At 48.0% G+C, this 17,556-nt stretch overlaps 2 protein-coding genes across 2 annotated transcripts in view; one reads left to right on the forward strand and one right to left on the reverse strand.

Annotated features, from left to right (window-relative positions):
* LOC146869448 (butyrophilin subfamily 1 member A1-like) overlaps positions 1–3,046 on the reverse strand; it is a 57,520-nt gene extending 54,474 nt beyond the window's left edge. Inside the window, exon 1 of the mRNA XM_085599853.1 lies at positions 2,937–3,046. The gene's annotated coding sequence lies outside the window, so the exon portion shown is untranslated. The remainder of the gene's footprint in view (positions 1–2,936) is intronic.
* A 74-nt stretch (positions 3,047–3,120) lies between these two features.
* LOC146869449 (E3 ubiquitin-protein ligase TRIM39-like) overlaps positions 3,121–17,556 on the forward strand; it is a 170,419-nt gene continuing 155,983 nt past the window's right edge. The window contains exon 1 of the mRNA XM_085599850.1: positions 3,121–3,583. Within this exon, the coding sequence (XP_085455976.1) occupies positions 3,170–3,583 (414 nt within the window). The 5' untranslated portion in view covers positions 3,121–3,169. The remainder of the gene's footprint in view (positions 3,584–17,556) is intronic.

A 17,556-nucleotide genomic window follows, 5' to 3' on the forward strand; every position in this document is an offset into this window, starting at 1 on the left:
GTCTGGTTTCTCCTTCAAGCATACCACCTGGCCTATCAGCGCCTTGTGTGGTGAAAAACATAGCTGCATCTATGCAGTGTGTTGATTGGCCCCTTATTGAGCCAGTGGACAGCAGCTTCCCTTTTCATTGCTGCACCCACCACCCGTGCATTATAGTCCTGAAGGGTAGCTGTGGAGGTCTGGTTCATTTTGGCAGTATGTAGCCCGAATGGGTCTTTTGTTCTGAGTTTTAATGATGATTTCCCCGATCTTACAGCAAAGCCTGAAGCAAGCTCAAATGCATGGCGTGATTACTGAAAAGTGAAAACACCTATAATGTGTATGAAGTGGTAGAAGGCAGCTATCTTATTTTCTTTCTTCACCCACTGCCGATAATGTCCGTCCACAAAGGCTATGTGTGACAGGTCACAGTGTAGGATGATTTGTTTTGGCTGTTTGTGGGCATGTAGGGTCTTGTGCATTGAGTTTTCTTGCTTATTTCTCTGCTATATAAACCTTGCCGGAGCAAGCTTAAATGCAGAGTCGACATCTCTCATACCCAAGTTGTGAAACATATATAGAGCATATGGGTGGCAGCTTCCTTTTTCATTGCCGGCCTGCCACCTGTGCCGTACAGTCCTATGGGGTAGCTTTGCAGGTCAGTGTGTCAAGTGTCTTATTTCAGCCTGTATGGTCTGGTGCTCTGGGTTTTAACAGGTGATTTTTGGATAATACAACAAACCTTGCCTGAAGTATCCTTAAATAAACTCAGTCGCACATTCCTTGCTAAACAAGTGGCAGCCTTCAGCTAAGAGCTTTCTTTTTCCTGGCCTCTCCCACTGCTAGTACTGTCCCCAAAAGAGTAGATGTGACACCTCAGAGAGTGGGCTGAATTGTAGGCTGTTTGTCGGCCTGTTGAATCTGGCATGATGGGTTTTACTGTTGATATCCATTATATTACCACTAACTTTGCACTGCAGCAAGCATACATTCATGCAGTCTACCATACCTTGAAATCACATATATAGCATGTCTTGATGAGATAAAAATGATATCCCTATTTGTAAAAGGGCTGCTCTTTTAGCTGTCTGATTTGCTAATGAGGGCCACTTTTATTTTCGTGCCAGGCTTACTTTCTGTCCCAGTGAGTTGCCAATCTATGAACACTTAAGGGCACGCTGGATGACAACAGGAGACGCTGCGACAATATGTACATTTATAACCGGAGGCAGTAAAGTACAGGAAGTCCCTTGGGAGACTGTAAGGCTCCGCAATCCATTGGTAAGGATGGCATTTAATGTGGTGAGAACGGGGGGCCTCTACATGCAGACATTCAGGCCAGCAAGCAATTCAGAGTAAGATGGGGTAACACAGGCAAGGTGATACCATGAAAGGAGGAGCAGAGAGAGAGAGGGGGGTAGAGACTGAGAGAGAGAGGGAGGTGGGAGAGAGAGAGAGGGAGGTGGGAGAGAGAGAGAGAGAGAGGGGAAGAGAGATAAAGAGAGATAGACATGTTGATTTCTGAGACATATGCAGGGTAATGCCGTGGACGAACATGAAAGATACAGTATCCGTACAACCAAGGTAGCCTCAGCGAGTGCAGGTAGGTGGGAGTAGGAGAGCGTAGGCTAGTAAGGCATGACTAGAGAAGGCAAGCAGCGCAAACCATGGGCCTAAGGCAGGTTGACACCCGGAAGCCTAGGCATGCTGTGACCAAAAAAAAGAGGGCCCCCACTCTGCCTATTCCTTACATTTGAAATTTACATTTACTGCTGTAGGGTGAGAATGCATTTCATGAAAAGGAATACAAAGTAGGGTTGCCACAAGAAAAATGCCAGCCATGTGTTGTTTAAAGACCCTGAAAGACCTCGCCTTGACACTAAATAGGGGTATAAATAAAAAGGTATGTATTTATTTGTAATGTGACTTTTCTGTCTTAGTTCCGTTTAATTATCAGTCATGGATCCTTCAGGCAGCCCTAGAACACAATTAAAGCGCATCCTATTTCTATTTGCTGTTCGAAGTATGCGCAGATAAGTGCTGAAAATACGGCTTTAGGCGACTGCTTATTTTTGGCAGTGGGGCAAAGTGGTAGGTGGTGGGCCGGGCCGCTGGGGGGGCCCCCTCATTGTGCTTTGCAGGGGGGCCCCCTCAAGTTTCGTTACGCTACTGCCCTCCTGTAGTTACCTGTACCAGTGCAGGATTTAACTACAATGTAGCTGTAGGGTCCCCAGCCTCCTTTAAAAAGAATCAGTCACTGCATTCAGACGCCATCCACCCAGTCCTCCATGCCGCTGTCTTAGGTCAGTGACCAAGCTTTACACTTTTTTCTCGGTGCCTCTTAAGCAGGATTCTAGTTGTTCGTCAGTAGTTCTACAAACACAGGGTCCAGCTCTCACCTCAGACACACACTGATAGAAGACGGTGGTTCTTCGAGTGAAGAAATCAGGAGCCTCGTCACAGAGGGAGCCCGCTTAGCATAAATAAACAAACATTGGCAAAACCAATAGGCCGCGCTTATGAGACCTGTGGGCTTTGTCAAACGTGTTTAGCCTTGTTGAACAGCGATACAATTGCCGTGCAGCATGACAAAAAATAATAATAATAATAAACTCTGTGACACGACTGGTCTGTCATATAGATGCGGCAAAAGACGTGTGCCTGCAAAATGAGTTATACATGTGTTTTCCCTTTTAATGACCAATCTGAGATGGATAGGTGAATAAAAGCTAACGTCAAAAGTGTTTTCTTTTTTAATGCACAAAAACGCTTAAAAACAACAACAAAAAACAGTGGAGTGGGCTGGGGTGCGGAGCGGGTGGGGGCCCAAGCAACATGGAGAGAAGGCCGGTTAGGGGGGGAGAAGAATGTATGAGACAGAACATGGCGGCGGCTCAGGGCAGAGAAGGACATGGGGACAACGTATTATCAGGGAGTAAGCTGTGCTCCGAACTTACGGATCACTCGGACAGTCCGGCTCTGCAGCCCTCGATCTCAGCCCAGCCACTGACACTCCCTGCTGCGCTGCAGACACTCCCAGATCAGCCTCACAGGTACGGGCAGTTCTGTATATGTGCAGGAGCCAATGAAAGTTGGAGGGTGTATAAGGAAGGAGAGACAGACACTCCCCCTTTACAAAACAGAAAGAAACGAAACTTAACTTCTCGTGTACCTATTCGGGACGGGCGACATGGCTACGGCAGCTCATCACCGGAGCCTGAAGGAGGAGGCCACCTGCTCCATCTGCCTGGAATATTTCACAGACCCCGTGTCTGTGGAGTGTGGACACACCTTCTGTCTGTCCTGTATCACTCGATGCTGGGAGGGGCTGCAGACAGACTTCCCCTGTCCTCAGTGCAGAGAAATATCTCAGAACAAATCCCTCCGGCCCAATAGGCACTTGGCGAACGTGGTGGAAATCTGCAAACAGCTTCAGGTACCGAGTGCCACCCCCCAGGAGGCGAATCTGTGCCGAGAACACGAAGAGAAACTGAAACTGTTCTGTGAAGATGACCAGGAGCCCATCTGTGTGGTCTGCAGCATGTCACGTGATCACAAGCAGCACACGGTGCTCCCCATTCGAGAGGCTGCCCAGGAGTACAAGGTATGTGTGCTGCAGAGCTGGGCCAGGGGTGGACCCAGTACACATGGCACTCCAAGAGGCAGCCAAAGAGGTATGTGTGCTTTAGAGGTGGGGCAGAGGCGCAACTAGAGCCACATTTCGGGGGGCGGGGGGGGCTAATTCTTCCAGCAATAGGCAGAGTGGAGATGCAGGGGCTCTAAGAAGGGGTGAATAAACAACAAACCCTCGTTATCAAGTGAATGGTCGTTTAAAGAACTGTGAAGTACTGGGGTGCGGCTGCCAGCTCAACAAGCATTAAAAATGCAATAGATCTCGCCTTTGATTAAGTTAAAGCCATTTGCTTTGCTATACAATACCATTAGCAAAGCAAATGGCTTTCTTAATCAAAGGCGAGACCTATTGCATTTTCAATGTTTGTTTGAGAAGGCTACAGTGTAGGAATGTGCACACGTTGTTTCCTGTCCTGGGGCAGAAACTCTGCTGTTCCCAGGCAACATTTGGAGGTGCAAACCTGCTTGCTTAATCTTGGCTTGCCTTTATTTCTCGTGTATTTTTTCACCTGACTTTCTCGTCCACTCCAAGAAGTCCAGAAGATGGCAAAGGATTGCCCTGTGCCTTAAAGTGACCAAACGCCAGATACTGCGCATAATGACTTCTGCCACAATAATGTACAGGCGAGGAGACCCTGCAGCAGTGACGTCTGCAGGGAAACACTCCAGCACCACCTTGTAACTTTTTATTAATATGGCAAACACCTCTGTCTAACCCCCCAGAACTCCTAGAACCCCTACACCCCCCTAGATTTGACTCAACATGATGTACACATGGACCTCTGCCAGCCTTGCGTCTGCATGCCAGTGTCGCCACACGAGCTCCATACCTTGCAAGGCCCCCGACACCCCCCTAGATTTGACGCAACATGATGTACACATGGACCCCTACCAGCCTTGCGTCTGCGTGCCAGTGTCACCACACGAGCTCCATACTTTGCCAGGCCCCCTACACCCCCTAGATTTGACTCAACATGATGTACACATGGGCCCCTACCAGCCTTGCGTCTCCGTGCCAGAGTGTCACCACACGAGCTCCATACCTTGCCAGGCCCCCTACACCCCCCTAGATTTGACTCAACATGATGTACACATGGAACCCCTGCCAGCCTTGCGTCTGCGTGCTAGAGTGTCGCCACACGAGCTCCATACCTTGTAGGGCCCCCTACACCCCCCTAGATTTGACTCAACATGATGTACACATGGACCCCTACCAGCCTTGCGTTTGCGTGCCAGTGTCGCCACACGAGCTCCATACCTTGCCAGGCCCCCTACACCCCCTAGATTTGACTCAACATGATGTACACATGGGCCCCTACCAGCCTTGCGTCTGCGTGCCAGTGTCGCCACACGAGCCCCATACCTTGCCAGGCCCCCTACACCCCCCTAGATTTGACTCAACATGATGTACACATGGACCCCTACCAGCCTTGTGTCTGCGTGCCAGTGTCGCCACACGAGCCCCATACCTTGCCAGGCCCCCTACACCCCCCTAGATTTGACTCAACATGATGTACACATGGACCCCTGCCAGCCTTGCGTCTGCGTGCCAGAGTGTCACCACACGAGCTCCATACCTTGCCAGGCCCCCTACACCCCCCTAGATTTGACTCAACATGATGTACACATGGACCCCTGCCAGCCTTGCGTTTGCGTGCTAGTGTCGCCACACGAGCTCCATACCTTGCCAGGCCCCCTACACCCCCTAGATTTGACTCAACATGATGTACACATGGGCCCCTACCAGCCTTGCGTCTGCGTGCCAGAGTGTCACCACACGAGCTCCATACCTTGCCAGGCCCCCTACACCCCCCTAGATTTGACTCAACATGATGTACACATGGACCCCTGCCAGCCTTGCGTTTGCGTGCCAGTGTCGCCACACGAGCTCCATACCTTGCCAGGCCCCCTACACCCCCTAGATTTGACTCAACATGATGTACACATGGGCCCCTACCAGCCTTGCGTCTGCGTGCCAGAGTGTCACCACACGAGCTCCATACCTTGCCAGGCCCCCTACACCCCCCTAGATTTGACTCAACATGATGTACACATGGAACCCCTGCCAGCCTTGCGTCTGTGTGCTAGAGTGTCGCCACACGAGCTCCATACCTTGTAGGGCCCCCTACACCCCCCTAGATTTGACTCAACATGATGTACACATGGACCCCTACCAGCCTTGTGTCTGCGTGCCAGTGTCGCCACACGAGCCCTATACCTTGCCAGGCCCCCTACACGCCCCTAGATTTGACTCAACATGATGTACACATGGACCCCTACCAGCCTTGTGTCTGCATGCCAGTGTCGCCACACGAGCCCCATACCTTGCCAGGCCCCCTACACCCCCCTAGATTTGACTCAACATGATGTACACATGGACCCCTACCAGCCTTGTGTCTGCGTGCCAGTGTCGCCACACGAGCCCCATACCTTGCCAGGCCCCCTACACCCCCCTAGATTTGACTCAACATGATGTACACATGGACCCCTGCCAGCCTTGTGTCTGCGTGCCAGAGTGTCACCACACGAGCTCCATACCTTGCCAGGCCCCCTACACCCCACTAGATTTGACTCAACATGATGTACACATGGACCCCTGCCAGCCTTGCGTTTGCGTGCTAGTGTCGCCACACGAGCTCCATACCTTGCCAGGCCCCCTACACCCCCTAGATTTGACTCAACATGATGTACACATGGGCCCCTACCAGCCTTGCGTCTGCGTGCCAGAGTGTCACCACACGAGCTCCATACCTTGCCAGGCCCCCTACACCCCCCTAGATTTGACTCAACATGATGTACACATGGAACCCCTGCCAGCCTTGCGTCTGCGTGCTAGTGTCGCCACACGAGCTCCATACCTTGCCGGGCCCCCTACACCCCCCTAGATTTGACTCAACATGATGTACACATGGACCCCTACCAGCCTTGTGTCTGCATGCCAGTGTCGCCACACGAGCCCCATACCTTGCCAGGCCCCCTACACCCCCCTAGATTTGACTCAACATGATGTACACATGGACCCCTGCCAGCCTTGCGTCTGCGTGCCAGTGTCGCCACACGAGCTCCATATCTTGCCAGGCCCCCTACACCCCCTAGATTTGACTCAACATGATGTACACATGGACCCCTGCCAGCCTTGCGTCTGCGTGCTAGAGTGTCGCCACACGAGCTCCATACCTTGTAAGGCCCCCTACACCCCCCTAGATTTGACTCAACATGATGTACACATGTACCCCTACCAGCCTTGTGTCTGCGTGCCAGTGTCGCCACACGAGCCCCATACCTTGCCAGGCCCCCTACACCCCCCTAGATTTGACTCAACATGATGTACACATGGACCCCTACCAGCCTTGTGTCTGCGTGCCAGTGTCGCCACACGAGCCCCATACCTTGCCAGGCCCCCTACACCCCCCTAGATTTGACTCAACATGATGTACACATGGACCCCTGCCAGCCTTGCGTCTGCGTGCCAGTGTCGCCACACGAGCTCCATATCTTGCCAGGCCCCCTACACCCCCTAGATTTGACTCAACATGATGTACACATGGACCCCTGCCAGCCTTGCGTCTGCGTGCTAGAGTGTCGCCACACGAGCTCCATACCTTGTAAGGCCCCCTACACCCCCCTAGATTTGACTCAACATGATGTACACATGTACCCCTACCAGCCTTGTGTCTGCGTGCCAGTGTCGCCACACGAGCCCCATACCTTGCCAGGCCCCCTACACCCCCTAGATTTGACTCAACATGATGTACACATGGACCCCTACCAGCCTTGTGTCTGCGTGCTAGAGTGTCGCCACACGAGCTCCATACCTTGTAAGGCCCCCTACACCCCCCTAGATTTGACTCAACATGATGTACACATGTACCCCTACCAGCCTTGTGTCTGCGTGCCAGTGTCGCCTCACGAGCCCCATACCTTGCCAGGCTAAGCTGGAGTCTGACAACAGGGAAACCGGTGAAGTCCCATCTTTGATACAACTCCAGAGTCTTGGACAAAGATCCTCCATTCTTTGTAGCGGCCTTATGGGGGAAAGGGCTGTAGAATGGTGACTGCCACTGGACAGCAGCCTCCCTGTTCATTCGAGGTGGGATCATGTGACTGCTGGGGGGTGGCATACAGTCCTAGAGTCTGGTCCGTCTCTTCCCAGATTGTTGAGATTCTTAAATCAAGGCATCACTAGAAGTATCTCCTAGCCGTCCATGTTCAAGGCATCACTAGAAGTATCTCCTAGCCGTCTGTGTTCAAGGTATCACTATAAGTATCTCCTAGCCGTCCATGTTCAAGGCATCACTATAAGTATCTCCTAGCCGTCCATGTTCAAGGCATCACTATAAGTATCTCCTAGCCGTCCATGTTCAAGGCATCACTATAAGTATCTCCTAGCCGTCCATGTTCAAGGCATCACTATAAGTATCTCCTAGCCGTCCATGTTCAAGGCATCACTATAAGTATCTCCTAGCCGTCCATGTTCAAGGCATCACTATAAGTATCTCCTAGCCGTCCATGTTCAAGGCATCACTATAAGTATCTCCTAGCCGTCTATGTTCAAGGCATCACTATAAGTATCTCCTAGCCGTCCATGTTCAAGGCATCACTATAAGTATCTCCTAGCCGTCCATGTTCAAGGCATCACTATAAGTATCTCCTAGCCGTCCATGTTCAAGGCATCACTATAAGTATCTCCTAGCCGTCCATGTTCAAGGCAACACTATAAGTATCTCCTAGCCGTCCATGTTCCGGATTCTGAGCTCCTTTTCTAGAAAGCTGAATGGCTGACCTATGTCTCAAGGGCTCATATAAATCACAAAACTAAACATGCACATGGGAGTTGAGTTGTAAATGGGGAAATGCATTTGAGTTTGCAAAGTTTTTTTTGTTTTTTCCCTTTTGTTAACTTCCTTTGATTCTTGTGAACACTGTGGTTATGTCTGTAGTTTGTGAAGTTATGTGCCCGCTGGTTAGCATCAAAATCTGGAATTTTCGGCAGCTTTTAAATTGTTTCAAGTTAAAAAAAGTTACCAGTATCCGCACAGTTTTAAAGTTACCTCATGAGGAAACCGTGCACCCCTTTTTCAGCGCTAGCGAGCATTTGTGATGAAACGCAGCCCCTCTGTGGGAGGAGAACCGTGCTAGAGAGTGAGACCAAAACCAGGAAGACTCATACTTGGGATTTTGTCAGATTTTGCTCCTCTGGTGCTTGAACCATTGATGGCGAACACATACACATTCCACTCATACTTTATTGTCCCTGGTTCAGGCTCCTTCAGCCATCGATGGTGAACACATATACATTCCACTCATACTTTATTGTCCCTGGTTCAGGCTCCTTCAGCCATCGATGGTGAACACATATACATTCCACTCATACTTTATTGTCCCTGGTTCAGGCTCCTTCAGCCATTGATGGTGAACACATATACATTCCACTCATACTTTATTGTCCCTGGTTCAGGCTCCTTCAGCCATCGATGGTGAACACATATACATTCCACTCATACTTTATTGTCCCTGGTTCAGGCTCCTTCAGCCATTGATGGTGAACACATATACATTCCACTCACACTTTATTGTCCCTGGTTCAGAATCCTTCAGCCATTGATGGTGAACACATATACATTCCACTCATACTTTATTGTCCCTGGTTCAGGCTCCTTCAGCCATCGATGGTGAACACATATACATTCCACTCATACTTTACTGTCCCTGGTTCAGGCTCCTTCAGCCATTGATGGCGAACACATATACATTCCACTCATACTTTATTGTCCCTGGTTCAGGCTCCTTCAGCCATTGATGACTCTGGCTTAGGAACCCTTAGCTCTTTGGCTGCGGCTCTGTTATTTGCATCTTTAATCCATTTCAGAATAGTTTCGTTTCAGCTGCTTTCTATTCGTTTTTTGGGTGTATCCTTCTAAGGCCACTGGAATTCATGACATTTGAAAAGTACACTCTGTCATCACACACTTATTTCATATTTTTTCCTTGCATTGTACAAACAAAATTAATATTTTGGGGGTTTTGCGCTGCAGCAGGCATTTTTGAGTTGCTTTTGTCAGGACTCGAATGCAAGCGTCACATTTATTGGCATTGTCAATGCTGGTTTTTAATTTAATAATGCACACATCACCAACTAAATCCTGTGGCTCAAGCCAACCTTGTCAATTGCAACGTCATTGCCTTTAGAATGCCTTATGGTATTTGAGGGGAAAGTTGTATAAGTTAAAGGCTGCTTTGTAACCTGCATGAAAAATAACGGATGTCTGCTTCCTGCACCTTCAAGGGTGAGCAGGCACCAGGCCAGGAGGAGCTTTTTTGTTCTGTGGGACCCCTTGGACACAACCTGAGGTACTTAACGCAACAGGAAGAGGAAGATAGTTGCGCTTGTTTTATAATGGACATGTTCCGTTATTCCTTAAACTATGCGTGCTGAGCTCGTGGCCACATCTGCGGAAATCCATGTACTAATGTGTGCTCGTCGAAAAACATTAACAGTAGTAGAGGATACAGTACAACTGTTGCTGCGTTTAGTCACGCGAGGAAAACAGTTGCATTTGTTAAACAACAAAATTACAGTAGCTTTAAATGGATTTTCGCTCTGACAGGTAGGAAGTGTGAGGTATTTAACTGCAAACACCGCTGTGGCCTTGAGGGTGGCAGGAGTTGAATAGGTTGCCATTCCACGCTTGTCAAAAAGGGTCACGCCTGTAGTGCACCGCGTACACTCAGGAAGTAACAATGAACTGGAATTTACAAAGTGTCTTTTGCATGAAAGTACTCAATGCTGCCGGACACGCTGCAATTGTACAAGGCTCGCGCCTACACGGATATCCGAGGAAGCTCGCACGAGCCTTTTAGTACACTGTGGATTTCTCGTGCGTACCCAGTCTTCTTTATGCATCGGAAACCTGCATCAGACAAATCATCACACACACATCTACCAACCAGAGCACGGATATCCCACTTAAGTGGCTATTCACGATCTTGCAAGAGCACTTACGATGCACCATCTAGCAAATGCAACGGTACATTATGATACGTGCACGCCAATGAGGTGATTTATGCATAACATTTTAGAACAAGCGCGGCCTGTCATGGGACGGACAGAAGATGTGCACGCGGGGACTGCCTTTACTGGCGGCGAAAAAAAAAAATGTCCCCAGTGTATCACACCGCCAGTAAAGCATCCAATCCCCGCATGCACATCTTCTGTCTCTTTTGTCTCCCTGCGTGCACCCTGGAATCGTATCAATTCCAAAAGGCCTCTGCATAGCAGGGCAACGCATGCGCTGCTTTCGCCAGGCCGAGACCTAAAAACTGTCTGTGTGTGCCCGTGAAGCTGTCTCAGCCCGGGCTGACACCCACGGAGAGGGGTGGGGGTGGCTGAAGCCCTTTGAGCCCTATGGGCGTTGTGCACCTGGTCAGAGGCCGGGACAAGCTATGTGCTACTCTCCATTCGAGAAGCTGCCCAGGAGCACAAGGTAAGTATACATTAGTTCTAGAGATGGGGTGATCCAGCCTCATACTGTGCTTCTGGTTGCCAACTGGCATGACCAATAGTTTATTATCCCAGCCGGTACAAAACTTGAGAAAATAACTTCTGTGTGTGTTTTTGTTTTACCCGTATTAGTACACACTTTAACCAGTAAACATAAGAAGAGAGCACTTTTAAAATGTCACTCAGCTGCTGTAATGATCCCTGACTGATGATAAAAGTAAACAAAGACAGAAAGGCCCTGAACATAGACTATTTTCTATAAAGGTGTGTGTGGGCCTTTGCAGAATATTACAACATGAACAAATGGCCGGTATTTTTCTCTGAGAAAGGTGTCAACCCTAACTGTGCTCCCCACTGGAGCACAAGAGTATAAGGAGTGTGTGCTTCTAGTCTGAGCCAGAGGCTGGGGAAGGATACGCAGCGCTCCCCACTGGAGCACAAGAGTATAAGGAGTGTGTGCTTCTAGTCTGAGCCAGAGGCTGGGGAAGGATACGCTGCGCTCCCCACTAGAGCACAAGAGTATAAGGAGTGTGTGCTTCTAGTCTGAGCCAGAGGCTGGGGAAGGATACGCTGCGCTCCCCACTAGAGCACAAGAGTATAAGGAGTGTGTGCTTCTAGTCTGAGCCAGAGGCTGGGGAAGGATACGCAGCGCTCCCCACTGGAGCACAAGAGTATAAGGAGTGTGTGCTTCTAGTCTGAGCCAGAGGCTGAGGAAGGATACTCAGTGCTCCCCATTCCAGAGGCTGCAGAGGAGCACACCGTGTGTATACAATACGTCTTAGGAAGGTGTAGATCCGCCTCTCACATAAGGTTGGGTGGAGCTTGCAAAGTGGAACTCCGCGGAGTTTCACAGAGATACTAGAAAACTCAGAGTAATTCCGTGGAGTTCCGTGACCTGGTGGAGTTACCCCCCCCCCCTCCCCGTCCAGGTAAAGCCCCAGCCCCTCACCCCCCCATCCCGCATAGTCTAAGTAAGGAACTAAAGAAGACTTACCCTCCTCCCATATCGGTGTCCTCTGTCCTGCACCTGCTGCTGGGCCTTGTCCACTTCCGCTGCTCCGGGAGAATTACACTGTTCCGGGAGGATTGCAGGAAGAACTGTAATTCTCCCGGAGCAGCGGAAGTGGTGCCAGGCCCAGCAGCAGGAGCAGGACAGAGGACACTGATCTGGGATGAAGGTAAGTCTACCACTACTGCACCGGTGAACTCCGCTCCACTGCGTAGGTGGAGTTTTGGAAAACGTTGCACTCCAAACAGAGTGCGGAGTTACTAAAACTCTGCAAACTTTGCTGGCGGAGCGGAGTTCACCGCCCGCCCTTACTCCCACAGTACTTCCCTTCAGTGGTGCTGGAACAGTATCCAGAGTGGGGGTGCTCCCATCAATGTTTCATCACTAAAGTCCTAGGGATTGTGAAAAAGCCAAGCTTCACACAAAGAACAAGTGTAGCAAATGAGCCAGACCCATTCAGCAGGGGAGTGGTAAGGGTGTGGTGTGTAGCTGGTGGTGCATTGTTACAAATATATTACTAAAGCATGGGGTGGTAGTGTGTTGTCACATGAAGACAGCATGTTTCCAATTGAAATGGCCACTAAAACGGCACAGAACTAAACTAAATTCATTAGATTAAGATACCATCTAACACGCAACTGGTCAACCGGAATGTCAAACACGGATTCAAACTAGGGGATCTCAAACTACTGTTTACTTATAAAGCAACCCTTGTGTAATTTTTCATGACAGTCTTTAGTATATAAACATAAAACAAACGACGGCATTTAAAACACACAGAGTTAACAACATACCCCACAATACTGAAACCATGTTATCTCTTTTTACATTTTTTTTTAGTGACACTGGGTTTTAATGAACCCGCTTTGAGGAAAACTTGCTTCTCCATCTGCCTCTACATCGCTCTCCAGCTCTTTGCTGCTGCCCTCCACCCTGTCCTCCTTGTTACTTCCTCTGACCCACACTCTCTCTCCATTGTCCGTACCTTCTCCTCCCCCCACTGCCCTGTATTGTGGTAAATAAAATTCCTTTACCTGGACTTAATTTGATACAGAAACATAATAAAATAGCTCAGTAAAATGAGAGGCAGAATCCGTGGTATTAGAGGTTCGGAATGGGCTTTATTCCAATGATCGATTATAATCGGTTGCTCCAAGTTCCATCACCACGGGGGTTCAGGAAGTGAAGTACATACATTATTGACATGAAATGACTTTTATAGTACATACATTACAATGAAGCGAATGCAGTAGGCGTAATAATTGATAAGGAAAATGACGATTTATCTGCGTAACCAAAAATGGGTGTAATAAGGAGTAAAAAGGAACATAATTGGTTATGATGTCATATATAGGTGGATCTATAAGATAATACTTGGCATAGATGCGCGCGCAGCAGTATGACGTGTAATTGACGTGCAACTAGGGGGTGAAGGGGACTTGACATTTAGCTCTACATGTGGAGACAAAAAGTCTGGGGGGTCAAGTCAACCTAATCCCAAATCATATCTAACATCCTATGTTTAAAGAACTATGTTATCCACAAAAGAAGGACTCTCGGACAGAATCTATTCTATACTGACTGTGCGTGTGTGTACAAGCGTCTAAGTGTCTACACTGAATGCGAGGGGGTAGAAATATTCCATGGTAACAGGACTATGAATTACTTGCATAAGGGCAGAGAAGCCGGGCCTTTCGCTCGGTAACTGGAAGAATGTTTACTTAAACTACTAGGCAGGAATGCATCGGCTGAGGGGGAAGCAGATAATTCGAAGGTGAAATACAGTTCTTGGCAGAGAATAGGCTGATGTCAGGCTTCGTGAGTCGCGCAGAGAATGAGACAAAGTTCATGGTCACAGATGCAAGCTCAGACTGGAGCTTTCAGAGGCAGAAAGCAAGAGGAGTTTGATGACAGAATCAGGGCCTACTTGCCTGGACTGTAAAATGGCATAAGTGAACCATATAAAGCCGGTGGCCTTTCATATTTAGGAATGGAATATCCGGCCTATTCATGGCGGATCTGACAGAGGACATGTTGACGGTGGACGCACATGTATTTGCGTCTTCATAACTGGAACTGGAGGGAACATACATGTACTTGTGACATGCTCATAGAACCGTTGGGGTCCAAGATAGGGGACATAACTGACCAGAAAAATCCATATTTCCACATTCCCTCCTTGTCCCCTACTTGCCCGTTAAGAGATATCAATCTTCATTAATCCATTGATCTGTTCATATAGCATCATTTGTTCTTCTTTCTTCTTCCGGGATCTTGAATGAAATCTTGGTGGTGGAATACACGATGTGGCACACAGACCACAGATCGCTGGTCCACATTGTAGACATAGACAGCAACTGAATAGTATGAGAAGGCCAATACCTAGGAAGGATAGAACTCTCCATCCCCAGGCTGATATCACACTCCAAAACCAACTGGACCAAGTCCAAGTGCCTGGGTTCTGGTGTATCTGGTTTACAATCTTATGAAGGCGAGTGATGGCTTTATATACAGATGGCGAATTTTCTGGTATGAATACGCAGCAGCTTGATCCGATGACCCTACAAGCTCCGCCCCTATCAGCCAGGATGACGTCAAGGACAAGACGATTTTGAAGCACAACAATCCGCATAGCAGACTGCTCTTCTGTTAAATTGCCTAGGGCGGAAATAGTTTCATTCACTACTGCTTCAAGGGTTCTAGTTAATCTACGTATCAGTTTACTATTAGTAACAGTACCTATATAGGGAAAGATGCCTTTATTGAAATCTGTGTATTTTTCCCATGCTGTTTCAGTGTAATCGGCAATTGGGAGATCTCTCCGCTCTCTGTTGTGTACTAAATGAATATTTCTGTAATAATCAGGAGGAGCTAGGAAAACAGGTGGCAAAAGGAATGCAATGTAGCAGGTACCATCCCAGTCTAGAGGTAGACGCATATATGCGGTCTGACCACATATAAAGTAGGAGTGGCGATAAGCTCTAAATGAAGATTTGCCTTGATCACTGAATTCTACTATAGTGGTGCATTTACTATGGCCCATATGTATGGAACCAACCTTTCTTACACACAATTCACCCTTCGCTGGGAATACTGACATGGTGGGTAAGACTAGTTCAACTTCGGATTCGACATTTAGAATCATGAGATTAGGTATAAAATTACCTAATCCATATACTTCATTTTCTAGATCAGTTCCTGTTCTTTTGGGGCGACCCTCCTTGTCAGGGTAGCAGACCTTGAGTAAAACTAGGTTCAGGTTTCCCCATACCCAATGATCTTGGTAAACTGCTGTGTCTGAGTCTATGGAATTGATTAAACTGAACCATGCTCCACAGGAGCCATTATGTGTAAATGGGTGTGGAAAGAATGGCAGGACTCCTTCATAATTCTGATAGGGAGGGAGCCGACCACACACCCAACAATTGGTGGCATTACTAGTCTGATGGGAATGATGTAACATACTAATGAAAGTGTTATTGCGCAGCGCAAGTCTATAAGACAATTCATGCGGAGGTAAGTCACTAAAAGAATGTTCTACGGTAACATTGTAAACATGTCTAGAAATAGGGTAATATATGTGCAACAATATACTTGCAGTAATTATTAAAAGACTCAAGAAAAACAAGATTAATAATGTCACTATACAATGGCTACGCAGTGATTTACAATACGCCTGTCGTTTCAACATTTTCCGCGACTGTCCATGATTCAGGTCTAGAGGATACATGTCAGAGACAAATTCAACCGCTTCACCTAGGAGAGGACTTAAACAATCAAATTGTCTGACGTTCTAGGCCTCAATTTTACTTTATAGAGTTCGGTTTCAGTCTTTTCAACCAAAGGAAGTTTTGAATCAGTCTGTGAGGGAGTGCAGGGCACAATGTCTATATCCGGGGATAGTCCATGAAATTTCTTGATATGACTTGAATGAATCCAGCCCTTGCGGCCCTCGATCTTCACGGCTGTTCTTGTGGTCAGCAGAACCAACTTGGGTGTCTTCCACCTGGGCTCCAGCTGAGTCTTTCGGTCGAAATTTCTCACAAACACGAGATCACCCGGGACTACGTCATGGGGTTTCACCTCAGTGTTGTCGGGAAAGGCTGCAGCTACCTGTGAACGACAAGATTGTAGTGCAGACATCAAGGAAGCCAAGTAATCTGTCAGCATATTACAGTCAACATCAGTTATTTTGCGTGGTATAGGCGTCCCCCACATATTTGGTGGTCTGCCGAAGATCACCTCATACGGGGATAGCCCTGTTCGAGAGTGTGCTACCATTCTCATGTAAAAGAGTGCAACTGGTAACGCTACTACCCAGTCGACACCTTTCTCTCTGCATATTTTGGACAATCTGATTTTCAGTATCTGATTATGTCTTTCTACGAGACCTGCTGCCTCGGGGTGTCGGACACAGTGGAATTTCCACTGATATCCTAACAGAAGTGAAACATGTTTCATTAATTCGGATGAGAACGGCTGGTCGTTATCTGAGTAGACAACACGTGGTAAACCGTATCGTGGGAAGAATTCTCGAACCAACTGTTTGGCAGTAGTCGGGGCAGTGTAATCTGAAACCGGGTATGCCTCCGTCCAACGGGACAGAGCGCAGACAACTACGAGAACATATTTGAATCCTCGACATCGTTCCATCTGGATATAGTCCATCTGGAGGGCTTCAAAAGGGTGATCAGGAGGATGAAATCCACCCTGTTCTACGGGAACGCTTTTTCCTGGGTTAAACTGGCAACAGATCATACAGGTACGGACTTTTTGTTTGGCTGCTGCTCGTAAATGTTTATTGAACCAAATGTGTTGAATGCTGTCTAGCATAGCTTTTTCTCCTAGATGTGCTGGACTATGTATAGTGTTAATTATAACTTGGACCATTGAATCAGGAAGGAACCACACAGACTTTTCCTTCATCATCCATCCTTGATCCGTTTGGATCCCTCCTAATTCAGTCCATTTCTTTATTTCGTCTGGTGTAGCATGTGTCTGTATGTCAATTACGTCAAGAGTAGGATCTTTAACTGTCATACACTGTGTCGGTGTCGGGACTATTGTCTTTATCATGTCGGGGGTTTGAGTTTGAGCAGTCTGTTTAGCTGTTCTGTCGGCTAGATCATTGCCTTGGGAAATGATATCAGTAACCTTCGTATGAGCTTTACATTTCATAATTGATATTGCCGTGGGTAGATGTATTGCATCTAATAAGGCATGAATGAGGGGTCCGTGCTGAACGTGGGCACCGTGGGAAGTTAAATAACCTCTCTCTCGCCACAGCACGCCGAAGTCATGTACAACTCCGAATGCATAACGTGAATCAGTGTATATGTTGACTTTTTTATTTGTGGCTTGAATACAGGCTTGTGTCAGAGCGATGAGCTCTGCGGCTTGAGCTGACAAAGTATTTATACGATTAGTTTCAATG

The sequence above is a fragment of the Triturus cristatus genome, chromosome 1_1 (genome assembly GCF_964204655.1).
Source record: "Triturus cristatus chromosome 1_1, aTriCri1.1, whole genome shotgun sequence".
Classification (NCBI taxonomy): domain Eukaryota; kingdom Metazoa; phylum Chordata; class Amphibia; order Caudata; family Salamandridae; genus Triturus; species Triturus cristatus.